General features: G+C 43.4%; 1 protein-coding gene across 2 annotated transcripts in view; it reads left to right on the top strand.

The window, feature by feature from the left end:
• The window catches only part of LOC311243799 (semaphorin-3F-like), a 58124-nt gene that overhangs the window by 4894 nt on the left and 27559 nt on the right, over positions 1-25671 (top strand). For both annotated transcript variants that reach the window (XM_084333149.1, XM_084333148.1), the window contains exons 3-6: positions 14367-14527; positions 16395-16457; positions 16594-16713; positions 22624-22717. In XM_084333149.1, coding sequence (XP_084189275.1) covers positions 14367-14527; positions 16395-16457; positions 16594-16713; positions 22624-22717 — 438 coding nt within the window. The remainder of the gene's footprint in view (positions 1-14366; positions 14528-16394; positions 16458-16593; positions 16714-22623; positions 22718-25671) is intronic.

Raw genomic sequence — 25671 nt, 5'->3', positions numbered from 1 at the left:
GTAGAATGACACTACATTTGAATCTAATCTAATCTAATCTTTAATGTTCAAAAAGATCGGAAGATAGAGACAAGTGAAATTTGATCGTCTGTACAAAGAAAAGGTTATTTTCCAACTACTGGTAAGAGGTGTGAATTGACCACATTGCTCTTGTGTCATTCTCAGGTTGGTATTCCTTTGTGGAAAGGAATCCCAATTTGAGCATGACATAAGAGCAAAATGGCTGATGGTCAATTCTAGGCATTGTGTGTGTCTGACTAATTGACTAACTGACTTCATAATCTGGCAGATGTGGAAATTGATTAGTCCTTTTCAGACTTTCAGGATTAATCCTTTAACGGACTGTTAATAAATGTTTAGCCGGAAATAAAGAAAAGCTATTACCACTTTTCATGGTTACATTCACACTCATCAGGCAATAAACCAAAGGATGCGTTCTGTGTTGAATCGAAACAACCACACTGTACTCATGGTAGATAAGTCCTATAATACATAAAGACAATAATCAATTATTCCACCATAACAACTACATAACAACTACTCTATACTGTTTACTTTTACTCACAGTATATATTCAGATTTAAAATCTTTATTGCCTATATTTATTATAGTGTATAATATAACCGATAGGGCATACATATTTGTTTATTTTTCTCATATTTTTATATTCACAGTTAATTATATTGTTTACACTGTTTATTCTTCTCTCATATTTTTATATTCAGATCTAATTCTATTGCCTTTCTAGTTTCTACTATCACCCTGCCCATACCTGCACCTCCTAATCCCCCCTCCCCGTGCTGCTATGGTGCCCGGATTTCCCCCAAGCGGATCAATAAAAGAATATCTCATCTTATCTGAATAATCAACCACAAGGACATAAAACCGTGACACAGTGGTGAACACAGGCTGGGGCAGATGTGTTAGCAGAGCCCTTTAAGCCTTTCACTACCACACTACAGAAAGTTAACCTTTCACTACCGCACTACAGATGGTTAACCTTTCACTACCACACTACAGAAGGTTAACCTTTCACTACCACACTACACTTTCACTACACTAGTGTGGTAGTGAAAGAGTTAACCTTATGTAGTGTGGTTGTGAAAGGGTTAACCTTCTGTGTTGTTGTAGTGAAAGGGTTAACCGCCTGTAGTATGGTAGTGAAAGGGTTAACCGTCTGTAGCGTGGTTGTGAAAGGGTTAACCATTTGTCGTGTGGCAGTGAAAGGGTTAACCTTCTGTATTGTCGCAGTGAAATGGTTAACTTTCTGTAGTGTGGTTGTGAAAGGGTTAACCTTATGTAGTGTGGTAGTGAAAGGGTTAACCGTCTGTAGTGTGGCAGTGAAAGGGTTAACTGACTGTAGTGTGGTAGTGAAAGGGTTAACCTTCTGTAGTGTGGTAGAAAAAGGGTTAACCCTCTGTAGTGTGATAGTGAAAGGGTTAACCGATTATATTAGTATTGGCTGAGCGTCCCGCTCTGAGCCTTATGAGATACCCCTTATCTCCTATGATACCTATTGTATCCAACGAAACAACTACATGCACCCCACCTGTTTGGGGCCCCGCCCCTATGGTGGCATAGCCCATATAACCGTGACTCTGGTCACCAAACACCCTTCCTCGCCAAATCCCGTCCCAGGAAAAGATCCCTCAGCCAATACTAATATAACTAGGTTATCTACATAACCTATCGTTATATATCGTATTTGCTTTCGCGTCCCGCTCTGAGCCTTATGAGATATGGGGAAAAGCGGACGCAAGACCCGACAAATGTACCCCCTGAGGACCCGTAAGCCCACATCAAGGGGTGCGGGGAGCCCTGTCACCCCATCCTTCCTAATGAAGGGGGGGCGCAGTCAACTCCACCTGAATGCGAACAAGAGGGAACCAGAACCCCTTGAACACACCGTACAGGCGGAACCACGTGTGACTCAACACACTGTGGCCCATACCCATACACTCCTGCTACCTGACCAAGGACGGGAAGCAGGAAAGGCCACAGACTCCAGAACCGCCTGGGAGACAGAACCCCCGGTCATGTCCATGAGGTAAAACCTTACAAAGGAACCCGGGGAGGACCATGAAGCTGCAGCACAAATGTCCTCCACCGAGGCCCCACCCAGGAGAGCGGCAGGAGCAGCCACCCCACGAGTGGAGTGCGCCCTGACGCCCCCAGGGGGATCCTGCCCAGCCAACGTGTAGCAGAGGGTAATGCCCTCGCACAACCAATGTAGTGTGGTAGTGAAAGGGTTAAGTGTGTGGGATTCCCCCCCCCCTGTTGTCTGCTCTCTGCCCTCATTAGCTTTAATGGTAGAGCATCATGTTACATCTCTCTGGATGATGTCTCTGATGAAAACACCGTTGCGTGATGATTACAGTTATTACTTCACCCCTGTGATGCAGTCACCTCTGTATTCACTGTACACACACACTCACATGTACACACACTCACATGTACACACACTCACACGTACACACACTCACACGTACACACACTCACATGTACACACACTCACACGTACACACACTCACACGTACACACACTCACATGTACACACACTCACACGTACACACACTCACACGTACACACACTCACACGTACACACACTCACATGTACACACACTCACATGTACACACACTCACACGTACACACACTCACATGTACACACACTCACACGTACACACACTCACATGACACGCACGCAGGATTCATCCCAAATACGAATTAGAGCCCCTGATTCAGGTTTATGGAATTCCACAGTGCTTTATGTGGAGCTGAGTCGAGTCCCTCCCTCCCTCCCTCCCTCCCTCCCTCCCTCCCTCCCTCCCTCCCTCCCTCCCTCCCTCCCTCCCTGCCTCCCGCACACAGGTCAGGTCCAGGCGACGTCGGTGTGTTTTTTTGCTGGTTTATCTCGTTATACAGCAATGGGACGATACGTGTGTGAACTATGACCTATGATTCGACATGACTGTCTCTCTTTGTGATGAGCTCAGGCTGTGTATTATGCTGAGATAAGTGGGGAAGACCAGAAACAAGTTTGTGATAATATGCAGTAATGGACCTCTGCTGTGACCAGCGTGCTTTAAATCACAGTGGCGTATAAGCTGATTAGTGCCAAGGGTCATATAAATGCATTGCAATTGCCCTCAAGCTGAACCTTTTTATGTAATACGTGTGCGTTAAAGGGATAGATTGGATTTTTGGTTGTATGAAATACTCGCATCTCTCACCCTGATTATAATGTTGAGTGGGTAACAACACAGATGGGGAGATCGGGGGCCATTGTAACCGTTTTTGGTTTTCACAGTTACCTAAAGACCAATTAAAATGGAAATTGTATCTGTTCTGTCATTATCTATGTGATTTTAAACTCCTTACATTCTAACATTGTGGTCACATTATTTATTCTCAAACAACATGTGAAAAGTTACATACATTTTGCCCCCACATGCCGGGGGGGGGGGGGGCAAATGAACATCTTCATTAAAATGTTACATTATGAAAATGCATTATGCTCCTAATGGCAATGGATATTGCTAAAATGATTAGTTTAGCTTCATAATGAACTAATTAAAACACTTTCTAACATCAATTGATCATTTGAAAGGGTTTCTAAACAAACAATGCTAACACTCCCCAATGGTTTTTTGCATTTGGTAAATAAACAGTTTTTAGTCATAGATTTCCTGAATTACAATGAAATTATGACATAAAGTTATCACTTTATGATTCAGCGGGCAGGGGAGGGGTTATTCAGAGTGATTTGAGGCATAATCTCCTGTTGAGGGTAATCACACTTGATTACTAGGCCATATTAATTCATACCTCATGGTATGTATAATAACTTTATGTAATATGAATAAAACTCATGTCTTAATTTTCTTTTAATCAATGTGATTGCCCTCAACAGGAGATTAGGCCTCAAAACCAATGCAAAAAAAAACATTTTGGGGAATGGAAGCATTGTTTGTTTATAAATCCTTTAAAATGATAAACTGATGGTAGAAAGTGTTTTAATTAGTTCATTGTGAAGCTAAACTAATCATTTTAGCAATATCCATTGCCATTAAGAACACAATAAATCTTTTCTAATGTTACTACAACATTTTAATGAAGCTGTTACATTTGCTCAATCAATAATGTAGAATCAATAATGTGACCACAATGTTAGATGTAAATAGTTAAAAATCATATAGATAATGACAGAACAGAGTTCCTTACAGAAAAGTTTGGTAATAATGATATTCTAAATGGTATTTAGGTAACTTTAAGGTCCCCAGAGTTTGCTCTGAACCGGGAAAATCTGCATGTTCTGTCTACAGCCTGCCGGCTGTGGAACTCTCTGCCCAGGGCCATCCAAAACTCCCCCACTATTGCTGTCTTCAAGAGGGGTGTGAAGCGACATCTGCAACAATAGGTTGCAGAGGGTGCTTGGCCACCACTCTTGAAGAACAGGAACATGACATGCTGTAATGAGGCTCTTTCAGACAATTGTGTTGTCTATTTTATCTACTTGTTGTATCTATTTTATCTTCTTAACTCTTTCTTTGTGATTTATTGTATTCTTCTTGGGACCATGTTGGAAACAAGTCGACAGACTTTCACATGTTATCCTTGTACCCCTTGTTTTTTATACTATTGTATAAATTGTATGTACTAAATAAAAATCAAATCAAATCAAATCATGTTGCTATGATGCCTCTCTAGCTCATAGAATTAACTCCAACAGTCCTTAACCGTCTGTAGTGTGGTGGTGAAATGGTTAACCTTCTGTAGTGTGGTTGTGAAAGGGTTAACCCTTTGTCGTGTGGCAGTGAAAGGGTTAACCGTCTGTTATTGTTGCAGTGAAAGGGTTAATCCTTTGGTACCACTACCACTACACCAGAGGAAGCTCAACAAATCATGTTAAACCCAGATTCGGCTCAAACAAGGGACTAAACACGTTTCGCAATTATGCCACATCAATGTGGAACGCCCTACCCAAAGCTGTAAAGGAATGTGAATCCCTACCCACATTCAAAACCGCTCTTAAAGAGCACCTACGGGAGGCTGTAAATGCCCAAAACCCCCACCACCTCCTAATAGACAGTCTCCTCCCCACCGCATGTATATATTCCCTCCCCGCCGTATGTATATTTCTCTCCCACCCACCCACCCCCTCCTAATGTACAGTCCCCTCCCCATCATATGTATATACTCTGTCAGGATCTAGGGGTAACAGTACTGTATATTTGAATACCGTTTATGTCACAAATGTATCAGTACTAAATACCTATATGTCCCTATGCCATAAATGTCATGTATGTTGTGTATGTCATAAATGTCTATATGAATTGAAAATGGGGGACCCTGATGTAAACAAGACAAACGTCTTTCTCAGGTCTGCATCCCCTTAACAATTGTGTGTATTGAGCCGTACTGTATTGTACCCATTCTGCAATCTGTTAAATAAAGTTTTCATTCATTCATTCAAAGTTTGAGATTCTCTCCTCTGTTGCAGAGTTTAAAACCTCGATCTCCAACCTTTGTCAATCAAGTTGTACGTGTTTTAATTGATTTGTTATCCTTGCTTTTTGTCTTATTGTTGTGATTTTATACGCTGTGTGATTTTATATGCTTTCTTTGCTTATGTCAGAGAGTATACTCTATGTGACTGTAAATTAGGGAAACCTCAACCCTCAATTGCCTTTCGAACCGTAACCCTTTCACTACCACACTACAGGTTAACCTTTCACTGCACACACTACAGAAGGTTAACCTTTCACTACCACACTACAGAAGGTTAACCTTTCACTACCACACTATAGAAGGTTAACCTTTCACTACCACACTACAGAAGGTTAACCTTTCACTACCACACTACAGAAGGTTAACCCTTTCACTACCACACTACAGAAGGTTAACCCTTTCACTACCACACTACATAAGGTTAACCCTTTCACTACCACACTACAGAAGGTTAATAACCTTTCACTACCACAATACAGAAGGTTAATAACCTTTCACTACCACAATACAGAAGGTTAACCCTTTCACTACCACACTACATAAGGTTAACCCTTTCACTACCACACTACAGAAGGTTAACCCTTTCACTACCACACTACAGACGGTTAACCTTATGTAGTGTGGTAGTGAAAGGGTTAAATAAAGGTTTGAAGTGAAACTGTGTGAAAACCAAAGAAACTGTTACACTTGCCCCCGCTCTCCTCTACTGTGTTGTGTGAGTTGCCCACGTATGACTTGCTCTCAGCTCATACTCAGGGTGAGAGATGTTGTGTTGTCCTGGGACATTCTCCCCACAGCTGGTGGCTTTGTCTGCCACACGTGACACTCTGGCAGCAGGTAAACAACCGGATTCCTTTCTCTTCTAAAATTCCCTTTGACTGGTAATATTAAGAACCCTTTCACTACCACACTACAGAAGGTTAACCCTTTACTATCACACTACAGACGGTTAACCGTCTGTAGTGTGATAGTAAAGGGTTAACCTTCTGTAGTGTGGTAGTGAAAGGGTTAACCCTTTGTCGTCGTGTGGCAGTGAAAGGGTTAACCGTCTGTAGCGTGATAGTAAAGGGTTAACCTTCTGCGGTGTGGTAGTGAAAGGGTTAACCCGTCGTCATGTGGCAGTGAAAGGGTTAACCGTCTGTAGTGGTGTCACAGTGAAAGGGTTCAACCATTTGGTAGTGTGGCAGTGAAAGGGTTCATCAATGTGTCTGGTGGTGAATTTATGAACCACTGTGGCTAGATAATGGAAAAAGTACATTTCTTTGCCCTGGTAATGGCCATTCATGACTATTTCAGAAACGACTTCCAGTGACTCATGTAAAGTTAGGTGTGTAACTACTATCTGGACAGTGAACTACATGATTAGGTTGGTGCTGAGATCCTATTGATACTGGTGGTCACACACGATCACCCTCCCACCCAATGACCCATAATAGACGGGATGGATTTGCTCCCTACCTCAGTTTTCTGCCATTCTAAAGGATTTATTGTTCATTGTTTGTGACAGCGACTCTCTTTGTTCGCCCAAGGCGCCTGTGGAGGAGGGTGGGTGTGGGTGGGGTGGGGGTGCATGTGACTCCTCTGAGCGAACAGACTGCCCGGGTGCGAGTCTCGGGCACAGGAGGCCCCTGTGGAGGAGATAGAGGACAGATAGGATCTTATATTGTTTCCTCCCTGCCAAGGAAACCGTGTCAGTGTGATACACACACTTCAAAGGGAACAAGTGATTTATTCTCGTCGACTGTTAGCCAGAAGGAATTAGTCACGATTTGCTAGAGAGCAAAGAAATGTGCAGCGCAATTGAAGCCACAATTTTTTGCATTTCCCGCATTTCGACTTGACACCACGTCATTTTCTCAACGTTTTTAAAAAGAGGCTTTAGAATAGCAGTGACATGGCGACAGGGGTGTAAACAGTACCCAGACATTATAGTTAAGTGAGAGTATGGGTACCGTCTCAAAATCATACTCAAGTAAAAGTCAGAGTATCTTGCTAAAAACACACTTGAGTAAAAGTTAAAAAGTTTCTACTTTTTAATGTACTTAAGTACTAAAAAAATAAAAACTTTTTTTCTGACTGTCTATTCTTCTGATAGCAGGTGTTTAATCAAAGATCCCCGCTTTTATTTCTAGTCTTGCACAAGGACCAATCAGCATGGGTATGGGTGGGTTCATTTTCCATTGATGGGGATTTGATTGGCTGTTTTTAAATAAAGTGCGGCCGCAGGATTAATAACGTTAACGTTAGTTCAGCCAGAGAAACAAATATACTAATTAAAATAGTTGGACCTGCAAGATTAGTACTTTATACTTTGTAGGTCTGCATTTTAAATGTAAGGAGTAAAAAGTATGTTTTTTTTCTCTGAAATGTAATTGAGTAAAAGTACAAGTATACAAACCTAATAATACTCTAGTAAAGTACAAATCCCCCCCAAAACAGTACTTAAGTATTGTAACGAAGTACAATTACTCAAGTACTTTACATTTACATTTACATTTAGTCATTTAGCTGACGCTTTTATCCAAAGCGACTTACAAGTTCTGTACAACAAGCCATCAGGAAGGGCACAACTCTATCAGCTGAGCAACAATGTTCATCAAAGTGTTGAGTGCTACAGTGTAGGTTAGTTTATTAGGAAAAGTGCATGACAGTACGGTTAGTTAGGGTTAGATTTTTTTTTTTTTTTTTTTTTTTAATTCAGATAATGGTTGAAGAAGTGCGTCTTTAGTCGACGGCGAAAGATTGGACGTGATTCGGCTGTCCTAACTGGGGTGGGTAGTTCATTCCACCATTGTGGGGCAAGGACTGAGGCTGAGGTTACACCTTTCGTATCATCTTCGTATTGTTTTCTTATACGCATCGCCGCGTATCGCCGCGACGTCATGCGCCTCGAGTCACACTTTCGTTTTTTTTTCGTTTTTGTCACCAGAGCATACTGATGTAGTACACTGCCAAAGCAGTAGGTGGCAGTAGGTGGCAAACATGAAGGCAATTTCAACCAATCAGAACGAATGTGCCAATACACTTCCTGGTGGAAGCTCCAGCAAATAAATGTCAATAAGGCAGGCGCCTATGCCGCGCCACCATCTTGCTTTACTCAATGCAGCAATAATTTTTCAGCAAAGCCTAATAAAAGTGCAATAAACAAAACGGATACATTCACTGTGTGTTCTGCCTGTCATTTGTTGATGAAACAAAACTAACATCAACACAAGTGACCACCAAGAGCGGATAGTTTAGGCTAAAAAACGATCGGTAGCATTCTAGCATTGTTAGCTCACGCTACTTAGCCAGCATCAAAACTGATGATATCGCGAGCTATCAGTAGTTAGATAACATTAGAGACAACGCTGTGTGTATTAAAGTTTATTAAACAAAGGTGAATAGATGACTGGGCCATTTTGTTTAATGCTTCTTAAGTTGAAAGGAACTCTGAGCTAACAGGGTCTGAATCCTGATAGCTCACGTTAGCCAGCTGCTCATGCCATCGGTAATGCTAGCAGAATGAATGGATGTAAACTTTATTTAACATATTGCATATGGGTACAATACAATACGGCTCAATACAAACAATTGTTAAGGGAATGCAGACTGTTGTAGCTTGGACTGGGGTCCTTATAACAATAACTTGACAACACATGGTAGCTGAAGCTATTTGGGACACGGAGCTCTGTCCCAAGCAAACACACACACACACTCTGCTGTCACCGGAAGGGCACGCAGATGGTATCTACTGCGCATGGGCGTTTTCGCAACAACGGTAGCGTGCTGACTACACGCTGTTTGTCGACTCGTTTTTTTGCGTATCTCCAAACGCAAACACAATTTTGCGTTTCAGCCGTATCCACAAAAAAACGCCAAAAAACGCGTTTCTGTGTAGATAGGACATCAAACGTCGTCAAAAACGTATAAAAAAACGCCAGGAATACACTAGTCTAACCTCAGCCTGAGAATAGGCGACTTCTCTTTGATGACCCTCCCGGAGCTTGGATAGGAGTAGGTCTGAGGCGGCCAGAAGATGCAGAGCGTAGGGGTCTTGAGGGTGTGTAGTTAGAGACCATTGACCGGAGGTAGGCGGGAGCGGTTCCCTTTGCCGCACGGTATGCTAGGTCGAGGGCCTTGAAGCGGATTCGTGCAGCAATGGGGAGCCAGTGCAGGTCCCTAAGAAGTGGGGTGACATGGGCCGACTTCGGTAGGTTTGAGATCAGGCGGGCCGCTGCATTCTGAATGAGTTGAAGAGGCTTAGTGGCAGTGGCCGGGAGGCCAGCGAGCAGTGCATTGCAGTAGTCGAGGCGGGAGATGACTGTTGATTGGACGAGGAGTTGGGTGGCTTCTTTTGTCAGGAAGGGGCGTATCCTTCTGACGTTGCTCAGGAGGAATCGGCAGGTTCTGGTCGTCGCTGCGATGTGAGCAGAGAAGTTCAACTGGTCGTCGAGGACAACACCAAGGTTCTTGGCGGTCGGGGACGCAGTCACAGCTGCATTCTCGACTGTGATTGAAAGGTCGGTTAGGGGGGAGGATTTGGCCGGCAGGTGGAGCAATTCTGTTTTGCTTAGGTTCAGTTTGAGGTGGTTGGACGTCATCCAGGCTGAGATGTCGGACAGACAGGCCGAGATCCGCACAGAGACGTGGATATCTGAGGGAGGGAAGGAGAGGAAGAGTTGAGTATCGTCGGCATAACAATGGTAGGAGAAGCCATGAGACGTGATAATGTTACCCAGTGATTTAGTGTAGAGGGAGAAGAGAAGGGGTCCTAAAACCGAGCCCTGGGGGACACCCGTCCGCAGGGGGCGGGTGGCCGACAGGGTCCCTCTCCATGACACTTGGTAGGAGCGGTCATTGAGGTATGATGACAGCCATGTCAGCGCAGAGCCAGCCACTCCCATTCCTGCGAGGGCCGCAAGGAGGATCTGGTGGTTGACTGTGTCGAAGGCTGCAGATAGATCTTTACACCCCTGCATGGCGATGACCACACTCTGGGCCATGCTGAGGGCCATGCTGAGGGCCATGCTGGGGGCCAGACTAATAATCATAGGATTTGTCGACTAATCTATCCATTTCCTCACATGAAATAATGCTCACCAGAGATGTGCTCATCATTTTTCAGGAAATAACTCATTCAGCGTGGGGGGATGGGGAGGGGGAAAAAAATCATAAAAGTCTATACCAATCGATATCGGTCGACTAAGACTTCAATCTGACGGATGAATCGACTCGACTGTGAGGGGGGCAGCCCTGGAAGACACTGGTAGTAGGCTATTATGGTGACACGACGCCGGCATGTTGTAATGTGGAAGCTAATAGTAGCCTATAGGTGAACCCTCATGCTCGGAGACGATCAAGTCACCATGGCGGGGATATGACACTGGGGTCAGGAGGATAAGTGTTTTCAGAATGTTTAGCAGATGATGATGCCAGTACATTGTCTACTATTTGTGGAGGATGGGGGGGGAGGGAGGGACATGTGGGGGGGGTGGTGGTGGTGTTGTTGCTAGTTTTAGCCTGTGCTCTGAATCCACTCTGACCCAAAAAAGGAGGCTTGTCGCCAGAGCCTCTCGTTATCCTGTGTTTACCTCTCAGGAACAGAACCGGACCTCGACCCCACCTCGCGGGAAGATCGTAATCTGGCGTCAGCCAGCCCTGGAGATCCGATTTGGATATCTTATTTTTAGGGGCCGAACATCGACTACATCCTGTGTTAACATTCACGTCAAACGAAAAACATGGACGAAAGCACTTTGATGTATATAAAGATGTCTCTTCCTGTTGCCTGCCTGGGTTCCCCGGAGGTCTCTGTTTTGTAGCTGTATGTTTTGTTCACATACCAATGTCATGTGCCTTCTTAAGTCAACCTGCACCCGTCGAGTACCAACGCGGTACACACACACACTCTACAAAGACCCACAGTGTGTGTGTTGGTTCAGACTGGCACGCTGGGACCATCCCACCAGTGTTACAATGTAGTCTTAACCCTTTCACTGACACACTACCAAAGGGTTAAGCCTTTCACCGCGACAATACAGAAGGTTCATGGGGTTCAAGGTTCAAGGGGTCAACTTTCGTCTTGTTTTAAAATGGGGGACCCTGATGTAAACAAGATGAAAGTCTTTCTCTGGTCTGCATCCCCTTAACAATTGTGTGTATTGAGCTGTACTGTACGTGTACCCATTCTGTTAATTAAAGTTTTCAATCAATCAATCAATCATTCACCCTTTCACTGCCACACGACAAAGGGTTATAACCCTTACAACAGGGTTAACCTTCTGTCGTGTGGCAGTGAAAGGGTTAAAAGAGTCAAGTGTATAGGCTACACTGGGATTTAACGGAATGCTATGCAAATTCGATGAACTGGTTTATAAATGGTTACATTCGATTGAAGTCTTATGTATAGCGTTGACACTCTAAAGTAAAGAGTACACACCGCCCCCGCGACCGAGGAGACGTGTTAAATCAAGCTCACGGAACACACGGTCGAACAAAGGAGGGGAGAAACCTTTTCCATTTGGATGTGTCCCGACAGCTCACGCTCTGCTGAGCGTATGAGCCTGATGTGAGTATTAACTCCGTCCCCGCGAGCTCCACTGACCCACCACCATGCATCTTAACCCTTTCACTGCCACACGACAGAAGGTTAGTCCTTTACTATCACACAACCGCCGGCGATGCTCCATCATAGTAAAGGGCTAACCTTCTGTATTGTCACAGTGAAAGGGTTAACCGCGGCTGTCGTGTGGCAGTAAAAGGGTTAACTTAAGGGACCTGCTTTTCTTTCTGTTTTTCTTTTTTTTTGCATCAAGCTGCACACGCGGGCGGGCATCTTAGTGCCTTTGGATTCAATCAGACGGTCGGAACTCATCAAATATTGAGATCTTAAAAGCAAAATCTGCCTCTTAAAATGTGCTAAGAGCAGTTATTTTTAGTCATTATTATTAGCACACGTTTTTGGTGAGTATCTCTCTCACTGGATACTTTATTCAATACCCTTGAATACTCGTTCTTCCACCCATGTAGGTGTGTGGGGGTTGCAGGGAAAATGTCCCCCTCAATATTGAGAAGAGGGTACATTTGTCCCCCTCAAAAAATATAGCTAATATGAAAGACAACCCCCCCCCCCCCCCCAAAAAGAGGTACAAAATAAGGGGTCAAAACATTTATATATCCTGTAACTATATGTAACGGATGGTATCGTGAAGCGCAGTCAAGAAGGGCCGGGGTGAGTAGCGGTGCTGTGGGTTAAACTCACTCTCACATCCTCAAAAAGACAGATTGACACGTTGCAAAGTAGTGAATTCACCTCTTGGTATAGCGGTCTGTGTGGCTGCCCGCGGCGTGGGAGACCGGGGTTCGACTCCTACTCGGGGCATCGAAGTTTGAGGTGACGTTGTCACAACCGTTACATATATATATAATAATGCAGGAGAATAAAATATTTGAAAGCAATACAGAATGCCTGAGAGCCTTACTGCATTGTATTCCATTATATTTGTGTCAGCGGGTACCTGAATGTTGTCTTTTCCTTTACATAAATAAAGACATTTCCACCATAAATTGATGCAGAAAATGCACAGATTTGTGCATAAAAGTACACCAGAATGCAGGAAATTAAGTGTTTGACGCAAAAAATGTGCCCCCTGCTTAAAGGAACACGCCAACTTTTTTGGGAAATTAGCTTATTTGCCATCTACCCTGGAGTTAGACAAACAGATACACACCCTGTTCTTCTCTGTGCATGCATTAGGCTTAGGGAACAGCCGCACCGTTAGCCTAGCTTAGCGTCATTCACTGGAAGTAGGTGTGCCAGTGTAGCCTAGTCACGAAATACACTCCAAATACAACTCCAAAACTTTCCTGTAAACATGTTGTCACCTGTGTATTTACCATGTGGAGAAATAAAAAATATTAGACATTTTCGTTTTCTAAGCAGATATATACTCGTAACAATTATTTGCCAAACCACTGCTGCTTGGGCGCAGTGATTTCATCACTTTAATTTTCATCACCTTTCATCTTCACTTTGTTCTTTTGACATCAGCAGGTCACTTCTCTATGTATTCTACCAAGGTATCCTGGCTAGTGTCCTGTTTAATGCTGTTCTCTGCTGGGGGGGGGGGGGGGGGGGGCAGCATCACTGTTTCTGACAAAAAACGTATAAATAAAATCATTAAAAAGGCTGGCTCAGTGATTGGCCTTCCTCCTGATTCCCTGGAGATCACCATAGCCAAGCGAACCAGGACTAAACTGAACACCATTTTATCTTTTGAAGGCCACCCACTGTTTAGTATTTTCGATGCTCTGCGAAGCTCATTTAGTAATAGATTGTTGATGTCTCAATGCTCTACTGAGCGATTGAGAAGGTAAAAAAAAAAATAACGAACATCGATAGCACTGTGTTAAGAGGCTGTCCTATTGTGTTGTATATCCTGTAGTGTATTGTATCATGTAACTGTTTCTTTCATGTTTGTATATGTGTATTCGCTCTGGTGGCAAACCATGTTTCCCCTCGGGGATTAAGAAATAAACCATACCATACCATACCATACCTCAAAAGCCCTGTTTTTCAAAAAAACAACAGGGCTTTTGAGGTGATGAATGACGCTAAGCTAGGCTAACGGTGCGGCTGTTCCCTAAGCCTATTGCCTAATGCATGCACGGAGAAGAAAAGGGTATGTATCTGCTTGTCTAACTCCAGGGTAGCTGGCAAATAAGCTAATTTCCCAAAAAGTTGGCGTGTTCCTTTAAAGTGCCCCCCCCCCCCCAATGCTGCAACCAAACCTACGGCCCTCACTTCCACCTACTTCCTGGTCATAATAACGCAGTCCTCTCTTCCCCGCCGTGTGCTGTTGTTGTTTCCCCACAGAGCTGCTGGACACGCGGGCGGCGAGGCCCTTCAGCTTCTCCTTCAACACCAGCGACTATCGCATCCTGCACATGGACCAGGACCAGGGCCGCCTGTACCTGGGTAGCCGGGAGTACCTGGTGGCCCTCGACATGCACAACGTCAACAAGGAGCCGCTCATCGTACGTACCCGGTACCGTGCAGGGGTGTAAAGTACTTGAGTAATTGTACTTCGTTTACAATACTTAAGTACTGTTTTTGGGGGATTTGTACTTTACTCGAGTATTATTAGGTTTGTATACTTGTGTACTTTTACTCAATTACATTTCAGAGAGAAAAAAACTAAGGTTATCCTATAACCCTAGTTATGTGAATACTGGCAGTGGATGTTTTTTTCAGCGAGCACTCTAGGTGCTATGGATAACGAATATATATAGGTAGAGCGGAACGCTCAGACAGTGATGAAACATAACATACTTTTTACTCCTTACATTTAAAATGCAGACCTACAAAGTACAAAGTACAAATCTCGCAGGTCCAACCATTTTAATGAGTATATTGTTTCTCTGGCCGAACTAACGTTAGCGTTATTAATCCTGCGGTCGCGCTTTATTTAAAAACAGCCAATCAAATCCCCATCAAGGGAAAATTAACCCGCCCATACCCATGCTGATTGGTCCTTGTGCAACACTAGAAAGCGGGGATCTTTGATTAAACACCTGCTATCAGAAGAATAGACCGTCAGATGGACAAGCTACAGAAGATGGCCACAAACGATAGTACTAGTGATGAAGAGGACGAAACGGTCGGCGTGGACGGACAAGACGAGCACCCATGGCCCTATATCCATGAAAAGTTTTGACTTTTACATTTAAAAGTAGAAACTTTTTAACTTTTACTCAAGTGTGTTTTTAGCCAGATACTCTGACTTTTACTTGAGTACGATTTTGAGACGGTACCCATACTTTCACTTGAGTATAACTTCTGGGTACCTTTTACACCCCAACGTACGGATACCAGCGTGGTGGATGATGCGCCGATCCCCATGCCGATATCGAGTATACCAATCCGATCCGTTACTTTTTGATTTTGATTTGATTTGATCTTTATTTATCTTGAACATGACAAACATATATAAATTGCAGTAAAGACAAAATGTAAACACAAACAAATGAGTCCAGTCTTCATCCATAGAAACACAAACGAAGAGGAGTTGGAGAGGAAGGGGCAGAAGGAAGCTCAGCTTATCTAGTCCCGCCCCTTTCTTACAATATCATAACGTTTAAAATAAAACTCTCTTACTACTAAAGAGAGAGAAGAAATTATAATAAATAAATAAAAACAACAAGACAACCATTATTTGTTGTTTTGAAGAAATCAAAACATTCCCTGAGAGCAACTATCTATAGTTTCTCAGTTCTGGTCTGCATCCCCTTAACAATTGTGTGTATTGTACCCATTCTGCAATCTGTTAATACAATTTTCAATCAATCAATCAATCAATCAATCAATCAATCAATCAATCAATCAATCAATCTGTAATTGTCCATCAGTGCTGTTTTGTATCTATTTTTGAACGGTGCAACGTTATTGCTCTGTTTCGTTTCCACTTGTAGTCCATTCCATGAAGCTGCCCCACAAAAAGAGTGGTGCGGACAGTAGGATATTTTAGGTTAGGTTTCCCCCTTAAATCATAACTTCCCTATCTGTCCATGAACATTTCTCGTATATTACCTGCCAATGAACTTTGGAGTTATTGGACAAAAATGATTGAGAGATAATAATCTTTTCTCTATTAGAGAGAGTTAACGTGTCAAACATTTAGCAAATCAAGTCACTTTGCTTTGATTTCTGACATGTTGGACGTCTTTCATGGTATTGGATTTAGTATCTGGGAAGTTTTCCGATACAATATTCTATTTTAGCCTGATATCGGACCGATATCCGAGACCGGTATGGGTATCGGTGCATCTCCAGATACTGACGGCCCAAGGTTTGAATTACGTTTTATTATCGTATGACTAACGGGCAGCCGCTGCTTCTCCACAGATCCACTGGCCCGCGTCCGCCAAGAGAAAGGGTGAATGCCAGATGACGGGAAAGGGAAGACAGGTGGGATTTTAGGTTCTTCTATATCCTGTTCCTTTGAGGCTCCTCTTCAGTCTCTCTCTTTCGCTTCCAAGATTCAACTCCGCTGTGATGGATGTGTGTTTGAATTCCATTTGTCTGACCCGTCTCTGCTCTCCAGGGCGAGTGTGCCAACTTCGTGCGCTTGATAGAGCCGTGGAACCGCACGCACCTCTACACCTGTGGCACGGGGGCGTACCAGCCCATCTGCACCTTCATCAACAGGGGCTGGAAGGCGGAGGTGAGGCAGTAAACCTACAGGTGGTGGGGGGGGGGCTCCAGTCACGTGACTTGGACTCGAGTCTTATACTCAAGTAAAAAAGAAAAAAGGAATAATAATAATAAACTTTATTTGTATAGCACCTTTCATACAGAAACTGCAGCTCAAAGTGCTTCACAACAGAAAAAATTAAATAGAATAAATAAAATAAAATGAGCACATGAAGTGCAGACATATAAAATCACAGTTTTTCACATTAGGATCTAACATCCCAACAGGCCACCTTGTTTATGGTTTGATTCAGTTATACAAATAGACAACAATAAAAAGAGTAAGATAAAATAGACAGAGTAATGATGTAATGTATTGTAACGTGATGAAATATGACGACTTTAGACCATACTTAGATTTGACATTATAATTATTTCACACTGTTAATTCAGTGTATATGAAAGAAAAGGATATCACATTGAAATTCTGTAGAATTTCAGTTTTTATATATATATATTTTGACATTAAATTGATATTGGAAGCTTGATTAGTTTCTACTTGACGTGACGTGGCTTGACTTGGACTTGACTTGGACTTGACTTGACCCTGCATTGAGACTTGGTGTGAGGTTTGACACTAGAGGGGTATTCCGCTGAAATTTACCTTTAGGTTATCATTCTGCAAAAGTAGACATTTAATGAAAATTGGAACAATGTGTTTTTCTCTTATTTTTTGAGTTTTGAGTAATAAGCTCCCAAAGTGAAAATAATGTTGAGAGGAGATTGTTAGATTATTAGGTTGTTAGGTTGTTAGATTGTTAGATGTTAGATTGTTAGATGTTTGGTTGTTTGGTTGTTAGGTACATGTTGAGGTAGTGAGGTAGTGAGGTACCAATACGAAACAGCTAGAACAGATCATCAGACCCCAGATCGATACGCATTAGGCAGAAGACTTATTGAGAAAATTATTGAAAATGAAAATTCCTTTGTTGTTAAGTCCAGAATTCTACAACTGTCTATACTGTAGTTGAGGAGAGAACAGTGGGGAATCAGAATAGTCACCAATCAGAATAGTCAATCTTATACAGTATATTATTATTATTATTATTATTATTATTAATAATAATAATAATAATAATAATAATAATAATAATAATAATAATAATAATAATAATAATAATAATAATAATAATAATAATAATAATAATAATAAATAATACAACTTTATTTGTATAGCACCTTTCATACAAGAATTGCAGCCCAAAGTGCTTCACAGCAGTAATGTAGACATAATGGACATAAAATAGACATACCGGTAGGCATAAAATGAGCAGAAAATCAACATAAAATGAACAGAGAATTGACCAAATAAAAGTGCAGACATAAAATGATAGAATGATAAAATAGACAGAGTAAGTATAAGATAGACAGAATAAAATAGCTCTCATTCACAGAATAAAGGCAATGCATAAGGTGCAGACATACAAATAGACAGTACAATAATCTGTGCATTAAAGTATTCTCTCATTGGCCTGACTTCTACTGAATGAAAAAAGTTAAATTAAACTATTACTCTTAGGGTGGCGTCTAGTTTTGAACCCAAGAGCAGAGGAGAATGAGGTGGTTTAGGATGTCTAATTGGGTACCATGCTTGAGAAGGGTTAGAATTGACTGAAACGTACAACAGGGGAAGAGGACGGTCTCTCCATGAGACGTAGACCGGGGGTGTGCAATCCTACACACAGAAACACAAGAGGTTAGAGCAAGGCAGACACAGAGGCAGAGTAAGCAACAGGTTAGAGTCCTATAGTACCAAGGCAGGTGAAGCAACACTCGGACGAGGAGTGGCAGGAACGCAGGTCTCATATCCAGGTCTGGTGATGATCTGACGAGTCTCAGGTGTGTGGGTTGATCCTGGGAGACAGCGTGTGGAAGCAGAGACAGGAAGCAGCCCATATAAGGGCATGGAAGCCTGCTGCCAGGCAGGTGAGAGAGAGGCCCTGGCTGTGATTGTAACAATAAAAATTTTCTGAGGACCCCCTGAAACCTCCTCAAGGATCTAATCTAAACTAATCATGACATTTATGACATACATGACATACAGATATGCAGTACTGTTTGGCTGGTCGTTCATACTAACACAATTGGCAGTGTTAGGGGGTGGGAAAGCCGGTGGGTGGGGATTGGACGTTGTGGACAGCGACTCCTACAGGTCGGTTGGTGCACCTGTACAGCAGAATCAGGAAGTATCGGGGGCAGCGTGAGCCTCCCATGCGTTACTCCTCGCCACTGAGAGATCGCGCTGTTCAGGTGAAAAGATGCGACAGCTGCCTCCTCGTGTACCGGAGGGGACACGTGATGCAAGGCTTGGTCCACATTGCAGCCGACCAGTGGGAGGCATGGCCTAGCAACGTTCGAGACAGGGGAGGGGAGAATTGAAGGGAGAATTGGCGAGGCGAAATTGGGATGGGAGAAAAATAGAAAAACAAGGAGAAAAAGTGGATAAAAAAAAATAGATATGCAGTACTGTTACATTTGTGACATACAAGATATGCAAATATACAGTACTGATGAACAGACCACACTCCATGACACCGGTCCCGCCAGAGCTGTCACCAAATAGCTCCGGTTGAAGGAATGTCCTTCAGTCGTACGTAGTCGTGGAATCAGCAGCAGGTCTGGGAACATGACTGGGCAAAACATCTCCTTCCACCATCTCTCAGTCAATGCAATTCCATGATGTCATAGGATTGCATTTCCTCCCTCTGAGCGCCCATAACTCAACACCCACGGCACAAGAGGAGGAAACCTTGACACATTTTGGGGAAATGTCCCAAGTTCATTACAAGGTAAAAAGACTAATTCGGGGGAATGCCCCTTTAGTGACACAGGACTTGATTTCGAGACTTGAGTGTCGTGACCTGAGAGGGATATCCGTATGAAATATGGGATAACGTGGGACTTGACTTATTTATTAACAGTAATTATTATATCTTAACTTGATCAATAGACAAGTGATTTTGTTTGCAGATCATTCTGTTGGAAAGAAAATGTAACACTGTGTTTGGAATTTCTTTCATGGCTATATTGCAATAGGAGGTAGGACCTAATAGGGGTAGGATTCTTCCTATTCCCGGAATTATTATTTTTATATTACTTTATCATAATTTTTTCTTTTCACAGCAAATTATATATATTTTTTTATCCACTTTTTCTCCTTATTTTCTATTTTTCTCCCATCCCAATTTCGTGTATCCAATTCTCCCCTCCCCTGTCTTGAACGTTGCTCGACTATGCCCCCCACTGGTCGGTTGTAGAGAGGATAGAAGCCTTGCATCACGTGTCCCCTCCGGCACACGAGGAGGCAGCCTGTCACATCTTTTTGCCTGCCAGTGCGGACTCTCATTCATTGGCGAGGTGTAACGCATGGGAGGCTCACACTACCCTCGCCACTTCCTGTCTCTGCTGTGCAGGCGTCTCCCAACCGACCTGTAGGGGTCGCTGTCCACAACGTCCAATCCCCCCCCCATCGACTTCCACCCGCTGACTCTGCCAAATGAGCCAGTACGACGGCCGGCCCAAGCCGAAGGCAATGCTGAGACTGGGATTCGATACCGGAGTCTCTTCCATTGGTGACGAGCGCAATCTCCGCTATTATAAAACTATTCATTCATTCAGACTTGACTTGGGACTGGAGCAAGATCGACTCGATCACACCTCTGTAAAATCTAAAAAGCTCAGCGACATGACTGTGAAGCTTCGTCCCACTAAATATTTCAGTACTACTGTTTACTTCACCCTCTGAACTCCTGCAGGATGTTTTAGTTTTAGCCTATTTTTATGTACCATCGCTCTCTCTCTCTCTCCCTCGCTATCTCTCTCTGTCTCTGTCTCTGTCTCTGTCTCTGTCTCTCTCTCTCTATCTCTCTTTCTCTCTCTCCCTCTCCCTCTCCCTCTCTGTCTCTCTTTCTCTCTCTCTCTCTCTCCCTCTCTCCCTCTCTCTTTCTGTCTCTCCCTCTCTCCCTCGCTATCTCTCTCTGTCTCTCCCTCTCTCTCCCTCTCTTTTTATCTCTCTCTATCTCTCCCTCTCTCTCTCCTTCTCTCCCCCCCCCCCCCTCTCTATACACTTTTCACCCACGACTGTTGTTCCTCCTCTCCATCTAACCTCATAGTCAAATTTGCAGACGACACAACAGTACTTGGCCTCATCAAAGGAAACGATGAGACCTCATACAGGATGGAGGTTGAGCGACTAGTGGAGTGGTGCGATAGTCATAACCTTGCTCTCAACCCCACGAAGACCAAGGAAATTACTATTGATTTTCGCAGGACTGGTGACCTCAGCCACAGGGTTTCAAAATTTAAGTTTCTGGGCGTGACGATGTCTGATGACCTGTCCTGGGGGATCAACATTACCTCTGCTATGGGGAAAGCACAGCAACGCCTCTTCTATCTGCGGAAGCTTAAATGGGCTAAACTCCCACAGGGACTGATGGCTAACTTCTACCACTGCGCAGTAGAGAGTGTGCTCACGTACGGACTACTGGTGTGGTTCTCCAGCTGCACCAGGGCAGAGAAGGAGGCCCTCCACAGAGTGGTCAAGGCTGCGAGGAGGATCACTGGAGCTAGCCTCCCAGATATCTCCACAGTCTTCACCTCCCGCTGCCTACATCGTGTGAATAACATCCTACAGGACCAGTACCACCCAGCACACCATCTTTTTCAACTGCTGCCCTCTGGTCGAAGGTATAGATCCATCCAGTCCGGAACTAGCATACTGACCAACAGCCTCTATCCACGGGCTGTCAGAATAGAATAGAATAGAAATACTTTTATTATCCCGTGGGAAATTTGACACTGCAAATCGCTCAACATTTAAACATTTAGACAGAACAGGTCACGAATTAGAATAATAAAACGAATCAAATCAAGTTGCCTAGGATAAGAGTAGAGTAAAATAGAATAAAAATGGAATAAAATATGCAGTAAATAAATACAGTAAAAATATACTGAGGTCTACAGTAGGTGTAATATTGCACAGTGCTGTTTCAAACTAAGTCCAGGAAGATGGTAACTGCCACTCTGTGCTCAGTGATGCAGTGAGGCACAGTGATGCATTGTATAGTCTGATGGCTGTTGGAATGAAGGACTTCCTGTGCCGTTCAGTGCTGCATTTGGGTAGTGTGAGCCTAGCACTGAACATGCTCCTCCTGTCAGCCAAGTCTGTGTATAGTGGGTGGGAGGGGTTTTCCCTGATGGCCTGGAGCTTAGCAAGGTTCCTCCTCTCCGCCACCCTCGCTAGGGAGTCCAGCTCCACCCCAACCACACTACTGGCCTTCCTGACCAGCTTATCCAGCCTGTTTGTGTCCCCTGCTCTCAGTCCGCTGCCCCAGCAGGAAGTAGAAGTAGAGTCGGCTCTGGCCCTTCCTGTACAGTGCCTCTGCATGTTTTGACCCGTTCAGTTTGTTGTCGATGTGCACACCGAGATATTTGTACACCTCAACCATGTCCACATCAACTCCCCTGATGGATCAACATGAACATGCTCAACGATCAACATCAACTTAACTCCCACTTCTCCATTACAACAATAACTGTGAACCGGACTTGCATTGCTGTGTATTTATAATACACTATTCCATCCATTGCAAGTCAACACGCCCCCCCCCCCCCCCCCCCCCCCCTCAACTGGACTGTCACTGTAATATTTATTTATTTGCACTAGCACTATTGCACTTGGGACATTGATGGTATATTATTATTATTGGGGACATTGGGACATTGATACTATATTATTATATTATTATTATTATTATTGACATTATTATTTTGCACTATATTCAGTATGCTTGTATGCCAGTGGTGATGCTCCAAACTAAATTTCGTTGTACCAACAATGACAATAAAGATTCTATTCTATTCATCTCTCTCTCCCTCACAGGACTATCTGTTCAGGCTGGTTCCTGGTTATCTGGACTCAGGGAAGGGAAAATGCTCTTATGATCCCAACCAGGAGAACATCGCTGTGCTTATCAGTAAGATTTATCACGTTTTTTTTATATAGAAGTGTTCTGATTTATAGTAATGAATTAATTCATTTGATCCAAAGCGCTTTACAATGTTTTCCTCACATTTGACCCATTCACTCACACATTCACACACCGACAGCAGAGGCGACCATGCAAGGTGCCAACCTGCTCATCGGGAGCAATTAGGGGTTAAGTGTCAAGGACTCTCCTGAGCCACTCCTGAGCCACTCCCCCCCCCCCCCCCCCCCAAGATAGATAGGCAGTGAGAGCCAGTATATCACCAGGCTCATGACACCTCGGGAAGGTTTAACGGTTAGTTCCAGTGGCCCAGACCCCACCACACCCCCATCCATAGCTCCCATTGTTGTGGGGATTTGGTTTGGTGACGCAACAGGACCCAGGAGCAGACACGACCAGGCGGGCAGCGAGTTAATGGATCTTTATTTATAATTAACTCCAACACAAAAACAGGGGTATAGGAAAAAACACAAAAAAGAAAACCTAAAAGTTAAACACTAAACATGGAAACACTTGCTTTACTAGAACATGGAACACGGACAGGGTAACAACGATAATGGACCCACACAGAGACGGGGAAACTGGAACTCAAATACAGAAACAAATGACAAACGAGAAACACCTGGGATGATTACAACTGGAGAGACACCTGGGACAAAGAACTACAACTATGGCTGGCAAGACACACAACAATGGGACAGAACAAGCAGACTACAGACAAGCTAATAACAGACAGTAACTACGCACATTTTCTTCCACGTTTGGGCCTTTCATCCACACGGTGTTTTCAGAAACATAAACAGAGATTTTCGAAAACGCATCCAAAATATCGGTTCAGTGGATCCGTGTAGCCACTGTAAACGCATAGTCTAGAATAAACGATGACGTCACAGCTCACTACGCATGCTCAGACTGTTGTTCTATGGGCGGCCCGTAGGCGTCTATATTAAAGGCAGCCCAAGAGTGCTTCCGCGTTTCTCTGATTGGCCACGGCGCCCATGTGACCGCGGCAGAGCGGAAATAGGCTGCTGCTCCGGCGAAAGAAAGACAGGCATTATATTGCCATGCTCTGCGACAAACTCTAACCTTAACCAACTCCGAAAGAATGCCTAAACTTAACCCTAACCTTAACCAACTCCGAAAGAATGCCTAAACTTAAGTTCTCTTATTCTGATTTTCTGTCACTACATTATTTTACTTTTCATTTTTTGCCGCCAATGAAAATCAGCTCACTACGCATGCTCAGACTGTTGTTCTATGGTATTTTAGATATCGCGTATCGCCACCTACTGTACTGGCCCGGCATGCTTGTTGGAGCAATTTATATGCGTTTATGTGTTTGTGTCTGGATCGAGTTTTTTTATTTTTTTACCCTGTTGTGTGGACGAGGATTTCTTTTTAAACGGAGCCTGAAAATATCCGTTTTGCTAAATATCCAGATATGTGTGGACTAGACAGTAAACCTAATTGATTGATTGATTGATTTAAAAATTGTATTAACAGATTGCAGAATGGGTACAATACAGTACAGCTCAATACACACAATTGTTAAGGGGATGCAGACCAGAGAAAGACTTTCGTCTTGTTTACATCAGGGTCCCCCATTTTCAATTCATCATATAATACAAGAAAAACACTAGACTAACAGGGGAACATTAAGAAGGGCAAGAGAGAGAAGAGGAGAGAGAAAAAGCAAGAGAGAGAAAAGAGAAAGAACACTAAGGGACAGAAATACAAGGAACACACATACAGGGACGGGGAGAGGTAGAGCAGGGGAGAATAGTCCATGAACTGGTGGGACATAACAATTGCCCATGATACCCACACGCAGAACCTTCTTGTGTCATCCTATACTTCTGTCGAAAAACAGAACTATTCCCGATAATAATATCACACATGAAACAAAAACAACAGAGCAGAAAATGAATACTCTTACCCTTTGTTTACTTTGGCCCCCAGCTGAACTATATCCATGGACTTCCTTTTCAACAACTCATTTAACGACTTTCACAAACAAACCCTTGACTCTCCCAATAATTATGGAAACACCCAAAGCAGGATTTAACACGGACTCTTCAACCCACACGTGTTCAAGGCCTGGAGGCTTCTGTACCTGTTGTTCCTGTGCCTGTGAGGCAGGAGACATCATTGATTGATTGAAAACTTTATTAACAGATTGCAGAATGGGTACAATACAGTACAGCTCAATACAAACAACTGCTAAGAGGATGAAGACCAGAAAAATACTTCATAAATCATAAAAAAAAATAGAAGTCCGAAGGGGAAGAAACTGTACATTAGAGGGGGTTGGGTGGGGTGGGGGAGTGGGGGGATGGGATTTTGACATTTACCGGGGCCAGTTTCTAATTGCAGCCACACATAGGTGCTCTTTGAGAGCGGTTTTGAAAGAGGGTAAGGATTCACATTCCTGTACGGCTGTGGTTAGGGCGTTCCACATTATTGTGGCATAATTGCAAAACGTGTTTAGGCCCTTGTTTGATCATCAAAACAAGCTACTCATTACTGGATATGGATTCATGTGGGGAATCAGAGTCAACTCACCTTATGAACCCTCTCTCCATTCAGCCACAAGAGGGCGCTGCTGTCTCTAATGAAAAATTTTCTGACATGCCAAAAACCATTCAGATCACAATGGCACAATGCACAGAGGAAACTATAAAAGAAGGAAGGTTCATTATGTCAGAATACCAGCATTCTACGCTCTGCTTGGTGCCAGACCTTGGTGCCAGTTCTATTGAAGCCTGTATTCAAATGAAAAAAAACATACCCGCTATCTGAGGAAATATACATCAACCAACATATCAAATGTTAGCTAGTTAACAAGGGAACAAATAGCTGATGATTCTAACATCTGAGGTAATAACCTGTTTAAATGGCAGGTCATAAACGAGGAGATGGCGACACCATTTAACCCTTTCACT

The sequence above is a fragment of the Notolepis coatsorum genome (assembly GCF_963971535.1).
Source record: "Notolepis coatsorum genome assembly, chromosome: 17".
In the NCBI taxonomy this organism is placed as follows: Eukaryota; Metazoa; Chordata; class Actinopteri; order Aulopiformes; family Paralepididae; genus Notolepis; species Notolepis coatsorum.
Note: the sequence above shows the minus strand (reverse complement) of the source record. Positions and strands in the feature narration are given on the sequence as shown.